The following is a 13,857-nucleotide window of genomic DNA, read 5'->3' as shown; positions in this document are numbered from 1 at the left end:
TGTGTACTACAATAAAGAACATGCTCGGGATCAGGCAAAAAGGTAAAGGCCATTCCAAATAGTGAGTGGGGCCATTTTGGTCCAAATTCTGAATATGAAAATTACAGCAATAAAATATGTATTTATTTTGAATTATTTATTTTCTTTTTTTATTGGAGTTTTTGTACAATGGTGGAAGCCACAAGGGGTGTGTCAGAGTGCTATACATTAGATAACATGGGTACAGAGATCAGAGTGTGGGTATTGTATTGAGTAGCTGATTTCAGGCATTTAATCATAGGCCAGTTACCTAGGGTATATGGTAGCCTGCTGATACAAGACTATCCATTGGTCTGGTAACACAGGTGTGTTTTTTTAAAGACTACCTGATTCCTATCAATAATTTTCCAGTCTTATGTGCAATGGGACTGAGTTCCACCGGAAGTCTTGAGGCAAAATTAGTAGTTTTTGGTCTTAAACATCTGGCAGGATGGTAAGAGATCTTAAGATATGGTAAGATCTTAAGGATTGGTAAGAGATCAATAATCTGAACAAGTGCTTTGGAGCCCTGAGATTGAGAGATTTATGGACAAGGCAGAGTGATTTGTAATTTGCTCAGTCTTTTTACAGGGAGCCACTGGATGGTGTTTGGAGTGGGTGTGATATAGTTGTAACAATTTATTAAACATAGTAGCAGGGCTGAATGTGTTTGAACCATTTGAAATTTGATGAATTCATGTGGCAGATGTACCAGCCACTGTAATAGTCAAATGCGAAAACAACAGATGATGAACGGAATGCAAAACAAATCAAACATTCAACCCCACTCACAGATCTGGGTTTAATCCATCAGTTTTTTAGCTTGACATGCCATTCCAGTTTAGACCCAGCCATATGCAAATCAGTCTTGACCCTGTTCCCCACGGGAACAGTCCAGCCCAAACTGCCAGGCCAGGTCTTCCCTGGACTAGAAACAAGCATCCTGGGACCGGTTTCAGGGTATCATCCTTCATCAGCCAGGCTAGCTTGAATCTGGTGGCATAGCAAGCACGGGACCCATGTCTGGGCATACCCTTTCCACTTGGGGCGATAAATGCAAAAACAACAGATGATGGACGGAATGCAGAACAAATCAAACATTCACCCCCAGTCACAGATCTGGGTTTAATCCGTCAGTTTTTTGTTTACCATTCCATTTCAGTTTAGACCCAGCCATATGCAAATCAGTCTTGACCCTGTTTCCCACGGGAACAGTCCAGCCCGAACAGCCAGGCCTTCCCTGGACCAGAAACAAGCATCCTGGGGCCGGTTTCACGGTATCACCCTTCATCAGCCAGGCTAGTTTGAATCTGGTGGCATGGCAAGTACGGGACCCACGTCTGGGCATACCCTCCCCACTTTGGGCAACAAATGCAGAAACAACCGATGATGGATGGATTGCAGAACAAATCCAGAATTCACCCCCCAGTAACAGATCTGGGTTTAATCCATCAGTTATTTTGCTTGCCATGCCATTCCAGTTTAGGCCCAGCCATAAGCAAATCAGTCTTGACTCTGTTCCCCACGGGAGCGGTCCAGCCCAAACTGCCAGGCCAGGTCTTCCCTGGACCAGAAACAAGCATCCTGGACCAGTTCAGGGTATCACCCCATACTGTCAGGCAGGTCCTCCCTGAACTAGAACACAAGCAACCCAAGACCAGTTTTGGACCAGGCTGCACCAACTGAGGACTTCTAATTATGACAAAATCAGTCTTGGGTTAAATGGACATAACTGCAAATTTGTGATCTCTTTTCCTCCATTCTGGGCTCATAGGAAAGGGGTGGACAAATGGAAAATAATAGATAATCAGAAACACAATTACTATAGTTTTCTCAAAGCTGGGACTAGTGGAAGTCAATGTTCTCTGTGTGCAGCCCTTAATGGTATCTGAACATGCCAGCCAAAGCTATGTGCGGTGAAGAAATGTGACAACTCACTGAGCAAAGGAGTGAGTGAGCTACCAGAAACAGTAGTATTGCAATACCAAAACAAAAAGGTGAATTTTTCTTGAATTTAGCAACATTACATAGAACACTGATTGTTGCATAATGTGCATAAAAGACTATTCTTCCGAACAATTCAGTACACGTATATGACAAAACATAAAATTAGTGAACTATTCAAACGAAATGGCAGCATTGTCCATCCCCAGATTTTTGTGCAATATACAAGCACTGTAAAGAGCTGGTATGACCACAAAAAAGAATATTCAATTCAGTTATTTGGCGTGAGTTCCGATATCAATTACCGTTTTCTATATGGTGATATGGCAACAATGCTGGTTTGGTGACCTCAGTGTTCAAGCACATTGCTGCTAGGAATTGGAAATCAAGTAATCTCCAAGATGGATTAGTTTGCAAATAGGTGCATTGTGACCCATATTTAGCTAAATGTAAGAGATCACTGGTGGTTGCATAATGTGCACCTTGCTGTAAGAAATTTGGTTGTTAGTTCACTGAGGTATGTGTCCTGGTCAAGCAGCAACCACAATCCTTGTCAGGGAAAGGCATAAGCAAACCCAATTTAACCCGTGCTCCACCCCCTGGTAGCTTGGCACAAAGCAGTCAGGCTTAATTTAGAGGCAATGTGTAAATTATTTGTGCAGCACTTGGGCAGAGTATCCACAGATCTAGACGTGCACTGAAGAGCTGGTGTCTAAGATCCAGTATTTATATCCAATTGTGCAGTTGAAGTGGGGGCGTAGCTTCTAGAGGTTTCCTTTTGAAGTCCACAGGCTTCCTACCTTTGCTGCTCTGGCTCCAGACTAACTGCAGGGGGTATGCAGCCTTTTGTTTGTAGGCAGGAACAACCTATTCAGGTGTAAATGGGACTGTGCCTAGCCCCTTCCTCCCATTCTGCCAGTAAGCACCCGTTTAGGCACACCTATGCTCCTTTTTGTATGTGACTGTCTAGGAGGAATGTGCAAAGCCCAACTGTCAGCTACACCCAGTCATGCGACCAGAGACAAGAAAATGCCAACTTTTTTAAAGTGGATTTTTCTGAATTGCAATTTAAAATCTGACTTCACCATAAGTTAAGATTTTAAATTGTGATTCCAGAGACACCAACCATGAACTGGTTATCTCTTCTCTTTGGAAAGTGCACTTATAAAATGCAATAAGGCAACTCTAATGTTATCATGTGGGAGAGAATGGCCTTGCAGTAGTAAATAACACATTTAAGAGGTTTTCACTACTATGGCATGTACAACTTAAAAATACATATCCTGCTTTTTAAATACATTGCACCCTGCCCTCTGGACTATCCAGGCCCTACCATCATAGTGACACATATATTATATAGCCAAATATAGTAACCAAAGTGCTTAATTTGAGACGGTGGGAGGATCCAGCACTTATTTTTGGGGACCGGCACTTTTTTATCTGCATTAAACTGTTACTGAGACCAAGAGACAGAAAAATAAAAAAGCTGAATGATGGAGAAAGCATAAGACATAAAAAGTCCCATGGGGAAAACAGGAACCTGCAGACGTAAGATACATTTAAATGTATGTTACTGAATTAAAAAATGAATCAGATGGATGTGGGACTACACAGCTTTGGAATTCAGGATGCACACACTTAATTTCACCAGCCTCTTGTTTCAGAGCAGAGCTTTGGACATCACACTACTTCATTTACAAAATTAAGCATTGAGTAACCCATATATAATGACCATTCTAGCAACTCCTCCAGATTCTTTAAGTACTGATCAGATTTAGCTAAAAATAATTGGGTTCATCCACAAAACAATCAAGAGTTAGCTCAATGTAACTTTGCTTATGACTTTGCAATAAATAAACAGATCCGAGATCAGAGAGAAAAGAAAATGCTCCCAGAACAACATCATAAAACTCCTAGATAAATGAATCAATAACTATACCAGATTCAGACTCTGGTGTTTTTATAAACACACACAAATGATTAAAAGAGTCAAAAATGAAGAAGGTTTAAAGAAGTCAGTGAACAAAATCATGAACTACTCCTCTATTGGTGATGAATTTGGGGAAGACTATCAGTTTGCATGTGGCAATTGGTTCTTCCAAATAAAAGATAAAGGCAAAGGATGGCAGCAGCTTTTGTGCCAGCTCTCTAGCAGGGATCAATTTAAAGTTTGTAATGTGGTGTTCTACTCCATTTCCTTCAGAAGTTAAATGTCGCTGAAGTATGATCTATCAGCAGATGGCGACGACACAGAGCTGATCAGGTCCAATTAACAATGTGACTCCATCAGGGACATAATCAGAGTTGTCCTCATTCACCAAAACTGCTAGACACCAGAGGGCTTCATAAGACATAGGTGGCCGAGGCACTAACTTGGCCCAAAACAATGAGCTTTATTACTCACTATAAACTTGATTTCCTTACCAAGAACAGGGTTCTGTAGTTCTCGATTAACCGTTGGATCACCGTGATGATAGCTGCACTGTCTTCAATTCCCAAAGAATGCACGTTGTAGTCCTTCTCTGCAAGCTTCTCCCTTTGCAAAAGATTTGGCCCAAAGATAGTGGCCAGGTTGCCGATAGTCATTTTATTGCCAGGAACCTAAGAGCCATGAAAGTGAAAGTCATCAGTTCTGCAATGCATACAGCACTGGAATAATAAGAAACAAAAAGGATGTGACTGTCTTTTAGATTTCAGCACTGGGAAATAGCTGGTTCAATTTGAAATCTTACTAAAATGATTGTACTGGTGCTATGCTAAGAGTGTAATACTATCTTGAAATTGTTCTTACATAACTCATTGAAACAAAAGCAAAATAAGCAAAATAAGCAAGCATTCCTCATACTATTTTACTCAATCTTTATTTCAGAAATGTTACTATATATTGGAATTCTCCATAATGGATAGTATACCCTAGAAGGTATGAATCAGTAGGTTGGCACAACAGCATTAGCTTGGCTATCCTGCAAAATTAGTCTACAGACACTACACATGCTTATTATTTTACTACAGACACACCTTAATTAATAAACTGTTTGCAATTATTGGTCTATGTGAGGAAGAAGAACACAGTCTACTTTAACATGTACTACCTGTGATTTTAATTGAGACTGACAACAACAGTGCTTTCAAAGATCACCATGAAACTAACATAATCGTACAGCAGACAAACGATTTCAGATAAGTTTGTAGCTATTTAAATTGACTCGTTGGATTATTAGCACAACATTCACTGAATAAACTGCAGTTCAAGCAGAATATATACTACATCAACGTTAGTTTTTATTATTGCTTCGACTTGGCTCTCACTTGTAGAAACAGAATCCAATTACACCAGGGCTGGGGTTGGATCCATACAAGATTGAAAAGTTGATTTGAAAATATACAAATAGCCAAGGTTCCTCCCACAAAAAGGAAAGAATGTACTAGCTTTTTTATGTGCACTTTCAGGTATTTATTAGTTGAGTTTCTGTAGTGCAAACATAATCTTGGGAATAACAGATAAAACAGAGATAAGTGTCTCATAACAGAATCAAGGGCTGTGGAAAGACCAAGAAATGCCCCTAGACAGCTGACATATGCTGCATTGATAACCAAGGTAGTGGCTGGTAGAGTTTGTAACTGGAGGATTTTCTGGAGTTTCAAACTGTTTATTTATCACTGTGGCATAGGCAACCAGGGCAATACCAGGGTCCTGGTACATTCAATGTACTGGCTCCACTGTAAGGAGAGAAGAGACCTTCTCAACATCTCACACAAACAGGCACTCCACATGCATGCCTTCAGAATGTAGTCACTACCACAACTATGACATTACCGTGCATTACTTTAACACAAAAACTACTACAACGACTTGCCATAGGGGGTGCTGGACTTTGGATTAGTATAAATTACTATTCCAACTTCAGTCTATGCAACAGTAGATAAGTTGTTGGACTTAAAACTCCTACACCAGTGCAGACAAGTCATTGTAGTTTTATGGTATGATAGCTTCAACAGAATGCCAGGAAATTCAGATTTTCATTCAGAAGTTAATTAATTGATTATTAATGGATTATTATCTTTGTGGCTTGTCTGACAGGAAGAGGGCAGCATTCAGAAAGGAGAAGGGATCAGGGAAGAAAATGGGATTTCTTAATTTGAAGCATCAGTAGGGATATTAAAAAAGGTCAAGCAATGAGCATCCCACTTACAAGATAAATATTAAAAGCACTGTGTCATTTCCCTGGTTTGTGTTGTGGACATTTGTATTTCATTGCTAGAAGAGCAGTGTTGGGCTAATGCATCGGTAGATTTGAAGCAATGAGTGTTTGAAATTAAATAAAAGTGAGAATCAGAGTTATTTTCAGGGAAATGTTGGAATAATGTTGTGAGGCTATTGTTTGATCACGGTTTTTAGTTAGTGTGCAGCTGTGATGGTCATAAACAACTATGATTTTAATTAGCCATTTATTGTTCTTGGAAGAAGGAGTGAGGTGATACTTCAGGCTGATATGCACATGTAAATGACTGTTGAGTCTTTGAGGAGCAAGGAAGAAAAGTGTGGTGTAGTGGAACAGATGGATCACTTATGGAAAGGAAAAAGGTATAAGCTGTAGGATTTGCTTTAGTGTCTGTTTACAGGAGATAGTTATCTGAAGGAATCTCACATGAAGAGAATGTAACCTAGTTCTTACGGAATAAAAATGAGCATCTGAGACAGAGGCAAAAGGTTGATATCATAGCATTGTTTGATGGCTTCTTTGTTAGTGGAAAGAACACTTGTGAGAGTAGATTGACATCAAGACCTTAACTGATAAGACTATAATGAAAACGGGTGGGCAATTGGAGGAAATATTATCACAGAATGGAAGGTGCTAAAATGTCTTCTTTTTTTAACTAAAAATACTTGTTGTAAGAGGGAGGGGAGAATGAAAGAATTAGGATAAGAAGAGGCTGGGACTTTTCAGCCTTGAGAGGATGGTATGCCACATTGCTGGAGATGAAATGATATCCTTTCAGTGGTTTCCGAAGTTGTCTAAATTGTCAGTGTATTGTGAGCAAGAGAGCTGACTAACACCAACTACCTATTAGTCATATAAAAAAATAATAATGGTAAATGGTCCATTTTAAAAACAATTGTAACCAAGTAAAATAGTTCAGACATGATTGATTTTGAGAATGAATGACTGGACAGAACATTTAGAGTGGCATATGCTGAATTTGAAATCATATTTGGTAATTGATAGCATAGAACACTGGATGAGTATACCAGAGAAGTAGAACCTGACAGTTTAATGAAATAAATTTACAAAATTACATTTTAGAGAAATCACACTTGTACACAATTAATAAGTGGTTAGAATGAACATAGGGAATGTTTCAATGCCTTAGTAAATTCAAATCTTCCAGCATGTTCTTCATATGTTTGCTCAAAACAATTGCCTTACTTGTGTTAAATTATGAATCTGCCCAACAAATGTAAACATTATTTTTTTTACATTTCTTTTTATTAGGCATTTGGTTTATGATGCCCATCACTAGCATATTTATGGATCCAAGACATATACATACAGTCAACTTGTTTCCAACGATGCAGAAGACTGTCTAGTATGTGAAACAAACCACAAGGCAACATATACATCACATTTTGGGGGGTGTATAAACACCTGGGAAGGAGTACTATTTTTGCCACTACCACCCTCCTCATAGTAGAGAGTGGCAGCGTGTTCCAGATTTTGACTGATCTGGTAAGCCCGGACAACAGGGGGTCGATACAGTACTGTCTCTAATCCTCTGGGCTATGTCCCACCATGATGCCAAGATATCAAAATGTGGACCCTTCTCAACGGAGGCTCAATGGAGCCAAATCCCTCTTGGTGTCCCTTCCAATGCCCCTAAAGGGAATATCAACGATTTCTTGCTGCTGAAGCAGAGAACTGCCACCGCCCCAAATCTATCCCTGTGTGGTATCAGTTGTGGCACTGTGCCTGTTAGGCTTTGCAAATAAAACAATACATCCTCTGCGTAGTGATATTAAATGTGTGGTCTTCCCCATGGTTATCCCTGCAGCCCCCATGTTCTTTCAGAGTCGAGCAGCAAGTGGCTCAATCACTAAAGCAAATAATAATGGCAATAGTGGACAAACTTGCCTTGTACTCTTTGTACTCTGACAGAATTCCTCCGCTGTACATTCTGGCTCTAGGCAATGAATACGAAATGTTTACCCATTGCCCTTAGTGTGGGCCAAAACCCATATATTGCAATACCAAGTGCAGGTAGCCCCATTCCACCATCTCAAATGCCTTTGTGATCCATAGACCCAATGCTAGATCTTTATCACTGCCCCGCACCCCATGCATTATGTGTGCCAGCCTATGCAGGTTATCAGCCGTACTCTGCTTCAGCATAAAGCCACACTGGTCCTCCTGTACCGGCATCTCCACCAACACTGTCAACCTTTCTGCAAAATATATTTGTGTATATTTGTGTCTACATTGAACATAGAGAGAGGTTGATATGACAAAGGGCTGCTTCCTCTCCCCCCAGGCTTGGGCACCATACTGGTCCCTCCTTCCCTTAGGGGTGGAGGCAGTTGTCCCAGCCCTTTGGCCTCCTTGTAGACCTCAATTAGGGGGTCCGCCAACTGTACCGAGAATATCTAATAGAATTCCACTGGGAATCCATAACCTCCAATGCCTTTCCCCTATTCCCTGCACTATGGGGGTCCTTTCCATCTCCATACTAAGCAACCACATTAGCAGCCTGCTGGGCTTTCCCCCCTCCCTGTGTAGACATTGTTGATATGCTTGTCTCATAAATGTTTTAAGTCTATCCCATTTGTCCTCCAACCTCCTCTTAATTCCAATTACAGGGCTCTCCTCATCCTGGTCTCCATCTTCCCTCCTTTGCTCCCCTGCTAACTCAACTCTCAAGTTTCCCAAGCACTGTCTGCAATCGCCTGGCCACCCCACAAACACCACTCATACATTCTCCTTTAAGGACAGCCTTTAGTGCCTCCCATTCTGTGCCCTTACTAGCTGTTGTACCCCAATTATCCTCCAGATAATTTGTGATTTTTTCACTCAAATTCTGTTGGAATGGTATGTCTAACAGTGTGTTAGTGTCAGGTGCCAGCTTTCCCTCCGGGGTTATCCCTTTGTCCATTCCACTCCAATAATAGTGGGCAATGACCTGAAAGGTATCTAGCCATTTAGCCCACCTATTGTATTTCTGAGGTCACTCTCACAGTGCCCAATGCTCTGTCAAGCCTACTGTAGGTACCATGAGTAGCCAAATAGAAGGAGTTCTCTCTGTGGCGAGGGTATCATTACCGCCACACATTCTTGCAACCCAAATTGTGCAAGGTGTCCCTTAATGAACGCACCATTCCTGGCTTTTTCATGGATGTGGGGGTTGTTGGTCCATGTTTGCATCTGTTATACACCTAAACCATCCATCTTGGAGGAAAATCATCTATCATCAACATTAGGGGCGTACGTATTGAGAATAGTTAGGTCTATGCTGTCCAGTGTTCCCTGCACCAACACGTACCTCCCCTGCATGTGAACCTCCACAAAGATTATCCTGAATGAGACCTTCACCTCCCCTACACTGCCATCTCACGGACGTATGAGGAAACGTGGATATATACAATTGCCTTAGCTTTTCAGCCTAACTGTCCATGAGGTGCGTTCACTGGAGGCACACAATGTGCGCCTCAAATAGGACTACACCTTGGATCTTTTCACTGGGATGCCTAGACCCCTGACATTTCCTGTTACATCCGATAGTGTTGTGTCATATAGGTAACTGGTGTTTCTTAGTCCCACATTGTATAGTTTCCATTCCACCCAAGGGGGCACATAGCCCTCTCTCCCATTCCCTCCTCGATATTCTCATTATTTTAGCGAGGTGTATCCCATACCGAACAATAAATAAATAGTAAACCATTGTAATGAACTATTCCCTTCCCTTCCCATCCCAGACAACCATTCAATAATTGTAACCATAACCATCAAGGTCGCCCACCATCCTGGGTACTTCATATCCAAGATAATCCACCCTTCCCAACCTCTAATGTACCTGTGTCCTAACTAATGCTCTGGTCTGTTTCCCTCAGTGTGCAGAAGTGAATGTTGCCAGTGCACCCTCCCTGCATAGGCCGAAAGATGGACCACACCGGGTCTCATCTCAGCTTACCTAATCTAACCCTTATTTTTATGTTCCAGCATCAGCTCATCAAGAATGTCCCACATACATTGCCATTCTTCAATGCTATCCCCTGATCCATGCTTTTCTGTATCAACTGTTATTAACATTCCCCTCTCTTCTTCACACATATGTGGTCCCCCACAACACATAGGCCCTCATTACGACCCTGGCGGTTTGTAACCGCCAGAGCCGCTGGACGCGGAGGCACCGCCGACAGGCCGGCGGTGCCCCGCGGGGCATTCTGACCGCGGCGGCTTAGCCGCGGTCAGAGAAGGGAAACCGGCGGTCTCCCGCCGGTTTCCTGCTGCCCCCAAGGAATCCTCCAAGCTGCGCCGGCTTGGGGATTCCGACTCCCCCTCCCGCCATCCAGTTCCTGGCGGTTCTCCCGCCGGGAACCGGATGGCGGGAGGGGGAGTCGCGGGGCCCCTGGGGGCCCCTGCAGTGCCCATGCCAACAGCATGGGCACTGCAGGGGCCCCCGTAAGAGGGCCCCAAAATGTATTTCACTGTCTGCCTTGCAGACAGTGAAATACGCGACGGGTGCAACAGCACCCGTCGCACCTTCCCACTCCGCCGGCTCTATTACGAGCTGGCATCCTCGTGGGAAGGGAGTTTTTCCCTGGGCTGGCGGGTGGTCTTTTGGAGACCGCCCGCCAGCCCAGGGAAAAACTCATAATACCCTCTGCGGTCTTCTGACCGCGGAGCGGTATTACGGAGGGCGGAATTCTGGCGGGCGGCCTCCGCCACCCGCCGGAGTCATAATGAGGGCCATAATCTGTTATCTTGCCCACAGTCCGGTGGGTGACTGGTAGTTCTGCATATTCTCAGCTGCAAGTCCTGGGGTAGGCAACACTGCGTCTTGTTCTATGCTGCTGCGGCCAAGAGTTCCATCCTCCCCCTCCATCTACACCACCACAATTGTCCCATCCTTTTGGACCTCGATTCTGGATATCCCCATGGATCCTACTGTTGAATTTCTTTGGAATATGCTCCAATTGGTGACTCTTCGTCTTCCTCTCCTTCCTCTCGGGCCAATGCCCAGTGTGCCACGGTCACCCGCCAGCACTTTATCCCATCGTTTGAGCCACTCCCTCAAGTGGCGTATCAAAAAAATTGGTTCTTTCCTGTGCCCCTACTCTGATTCTTGCTGGAAACAGTAGTTTATAGGGGAGCTCCATTGCTGTGAGCTTTTGCTTTACTTCTACATATGACTTCCTCTGAGACTATACTTTCTGTGTATAATCAGGGTAGATGGCTATATTTTGGTTCTTGAATCAAAGTGTTCCTGCCTCCCTGGCAGCCTTAAGTATACAATCTCTGTCAAAGTAGTTAAGAATATGTGCAATCAAGGACCTCAGCCGGACCCTCACCAGGGGATGCATCACAAAGGCCCTATGTGCCCTGTCCACCGCAAACATTGGGGGCAGACCTGTGGGCTGCAATGTATTTTTGATCCAGTTCTCCAGGAATTATTCCACCAAATTTCCTTTCACCCTCTCTGGGAATCCTACTAGGTACAAAGAGTTTGACGGAAGTGTTCTTCCACATCCTCTGTCCTATTTATCAGTGTCCTTGTTGCTGCTGTTAATTTCATGACTTGCTCTTTAGGGGTGGCCACCTCCTTACTCATAACACTTATTGATTCCTCATTGTCTGTCACTCTTTCTGAGACGGAGGTTTGCCCGCAAGAGCCCCACCTTGAAAGTCATTGTATCTATATTGCCTTCCAAGGCATCACGGGCACCTTGTATGTCCACTATCAAAGCTGCTCTTGAGGGTTCCTCTCCCTGTCCTGATTCCAAGGCCCCCATCTGCCATGTGATTCGTTGTTGCAGGCCCTTCGGCTGTGCATAGTGAGTAATTGTATTGCTCAGGTGTCTTTTCAGTTCTTTGCCTCTTCCCATTCTGTGTCAGTAAGCTCACTATGTCCAAAATAGTCTATACTTCTACAATGGGTGAGCTGTTGCCCGTTTAACTATCCATATGCTGTGGGTGTCACTGCGTGTTCATCAGGGCCAGTAGGACTTACCACCACCCAAAAGGGAGGAGCAAATCACTCTACTCAACTCTCTCCCAAACCTGGCCTGGTGTGTCTCATCTTGATGCCCCTATGCGTGTTGTCAGTTCATCTGGCAAGTCCAAGGGCGCAGTCTCGACTACTCAGGTACTACAGAGTGTGCTCATCCATTCTTTGTAGCCTCGTTACATCTGGGCCACCTCAGCATTGTAACCTTTGCAGGCACAGCAAGCCCTTTGTACCTCCTCAAGCTGTCCAGTTGTGTCCTCAAGTGGTAGTCTCTGAGCAGTCACAGGGGAGAGACAAATTTCAATTCCAATGCCAATGCCACTAGGGTGGGCACACTACACAATCCCCGGGCCCAGTTCCTCTGCCTCAGCTCCAGCCAACATGTCACAAGGGTCCTCCAGTTAGTCACTACGCCGATGGAGTAGGGATGGGGCAACATGCGGCCTCATCTCACCCAGGGTTGTTTCCTTTTCCTTTCAAGTTGTCCCTTGATGTGTTCAGCCACATCCCCCTCAAGAGGCCCCTCATCGTAGCTCCACCGTACCTGCCTTTCACCGCGCAGCTGGCAACTGCTGTTTGTCACAGCGGGAGTGCTAGCTGTCTTCTCCCTGCTACCTATAATGCAGCCCAGGAACCAGGTTGTTTATTTAGGGTGGGGGACAAAAAAACTGCTGTAGAGTTTCTGCACTTCTCTTCTGGCCAGTGCAGGCCTTCTGTTGTTGCCGACCCACTGCGCCTTCGCCACCGATGGGTGTTCAAAGCCCAGTATGTTGCATCGTTGCAGTCAACATGCCACGCAAATCAACACCACCTCGTCTTCCTCTCTTCTCTTCCGCTGCTGTGCCACCAAGCATGCTCGCTCCGTCCCCTCCATTGTCCCAGCAAGCAGGGCTCTCACAGGCACCCATCATTCATGACTTCATTTGCTGTGCCGCTGACCTCTGCACTCAGCCATCATCCTCTCCGCCCTCTGCATTCTGCACTCATCTCGTCCCGCTCACGTCTCATGATAGCGGGGTCAGGAGAAAAGTCTCTGTGTCAAGGACTCGAGGGGTGAATTTGGAGCACTTTTTAGTGCTGCTGCTGGAAGGGTTATGCAGGATATTTTCCTGGGCTGGCAGAGCTCGGGCTTAGAGCATCCGAACGACCATCTTGTCAGGCCACGCTTTTCCAAATGTAAACATTATTAATTTCATAAGCAACATCTATAAACTATCGACGTCAAACAGAGCTTGGTTTCTCATTCCCAGAGTCCACATAACTGTCACTCATAAATGCAATAAATAAATCCTACCTGGGTCCTTAACCAATATTTCAATGGATATTTGCGGTGTTAAAAAATGCATGTTTTTTCTAGGTTTCCTTAGTTCAAAATAACAAAATTGCAAATAGGTAACTATAAAATGATGATAAGAAATGTGTGTTCTTTACGGCCTTGTCTTAAGGAATGCATGTTTTTTGGACTCATTGCATTGGGAGGTTACAGCAAGAACAATCCCCATGCTTTTTTTTTTTTTTAGAATCCCATTCAGGGTGCATTGTGCTAGTTTGTATGAACTAGTGACTAGTCATTCCATCCCCTAACTTGTTCCATAGACAGAATTACTTTCATTAGGAGTACTATTGAATAAGTATAACCACGTAAAAATATAATTGTAATACGTTTATTTCTAGGGA

General features: G+C 43.7%; 1 protein-coding gene across 1 annotated transcript in view; it reads right to left on the bottom strand.

Moving 5' to 3' along the window:
- The window catches only part of LOC138259982 (rho GTPase-activating protein 6-like), a 560,497-nt gene that overhangs the window by 62,356 nt on the left and 484,284 nt on the right, over nt 1-13,857 (bottom strand). The window contains exon 9 of the mRNA XM_069208018.1: nt 4,387-4,563. Coding sequence (XP_069064119.1) covers nt 4,387-4,563 — 177 coding nt within the window. The remainder of the gene's footprint in view (nt 1-4,386; nt 4,564-13,857) is intronic.

The sequence above is a fragment of the Pleurodeles waltl genome, chromosome 2_1 (assembly GCF_031143425.1).
Source record: "Pleurodeles waltl isolate 20211129_DDA chromosome 2_1, aPleWal1.hap1.20221129, whole genome shotgun sequence".
NCBI classification, from domain to species: domain Eukaryota; kingdom Metazoa; phylum Chordata; class Amphibia; order Caudata; family Salamandridae; genus Pleurodeles; species Pleurodeles waltl.
Note: the sequence above shows the minus strand (reverse complement) of the source record. Positions and strands in the feature narration are given on the sequence as shown.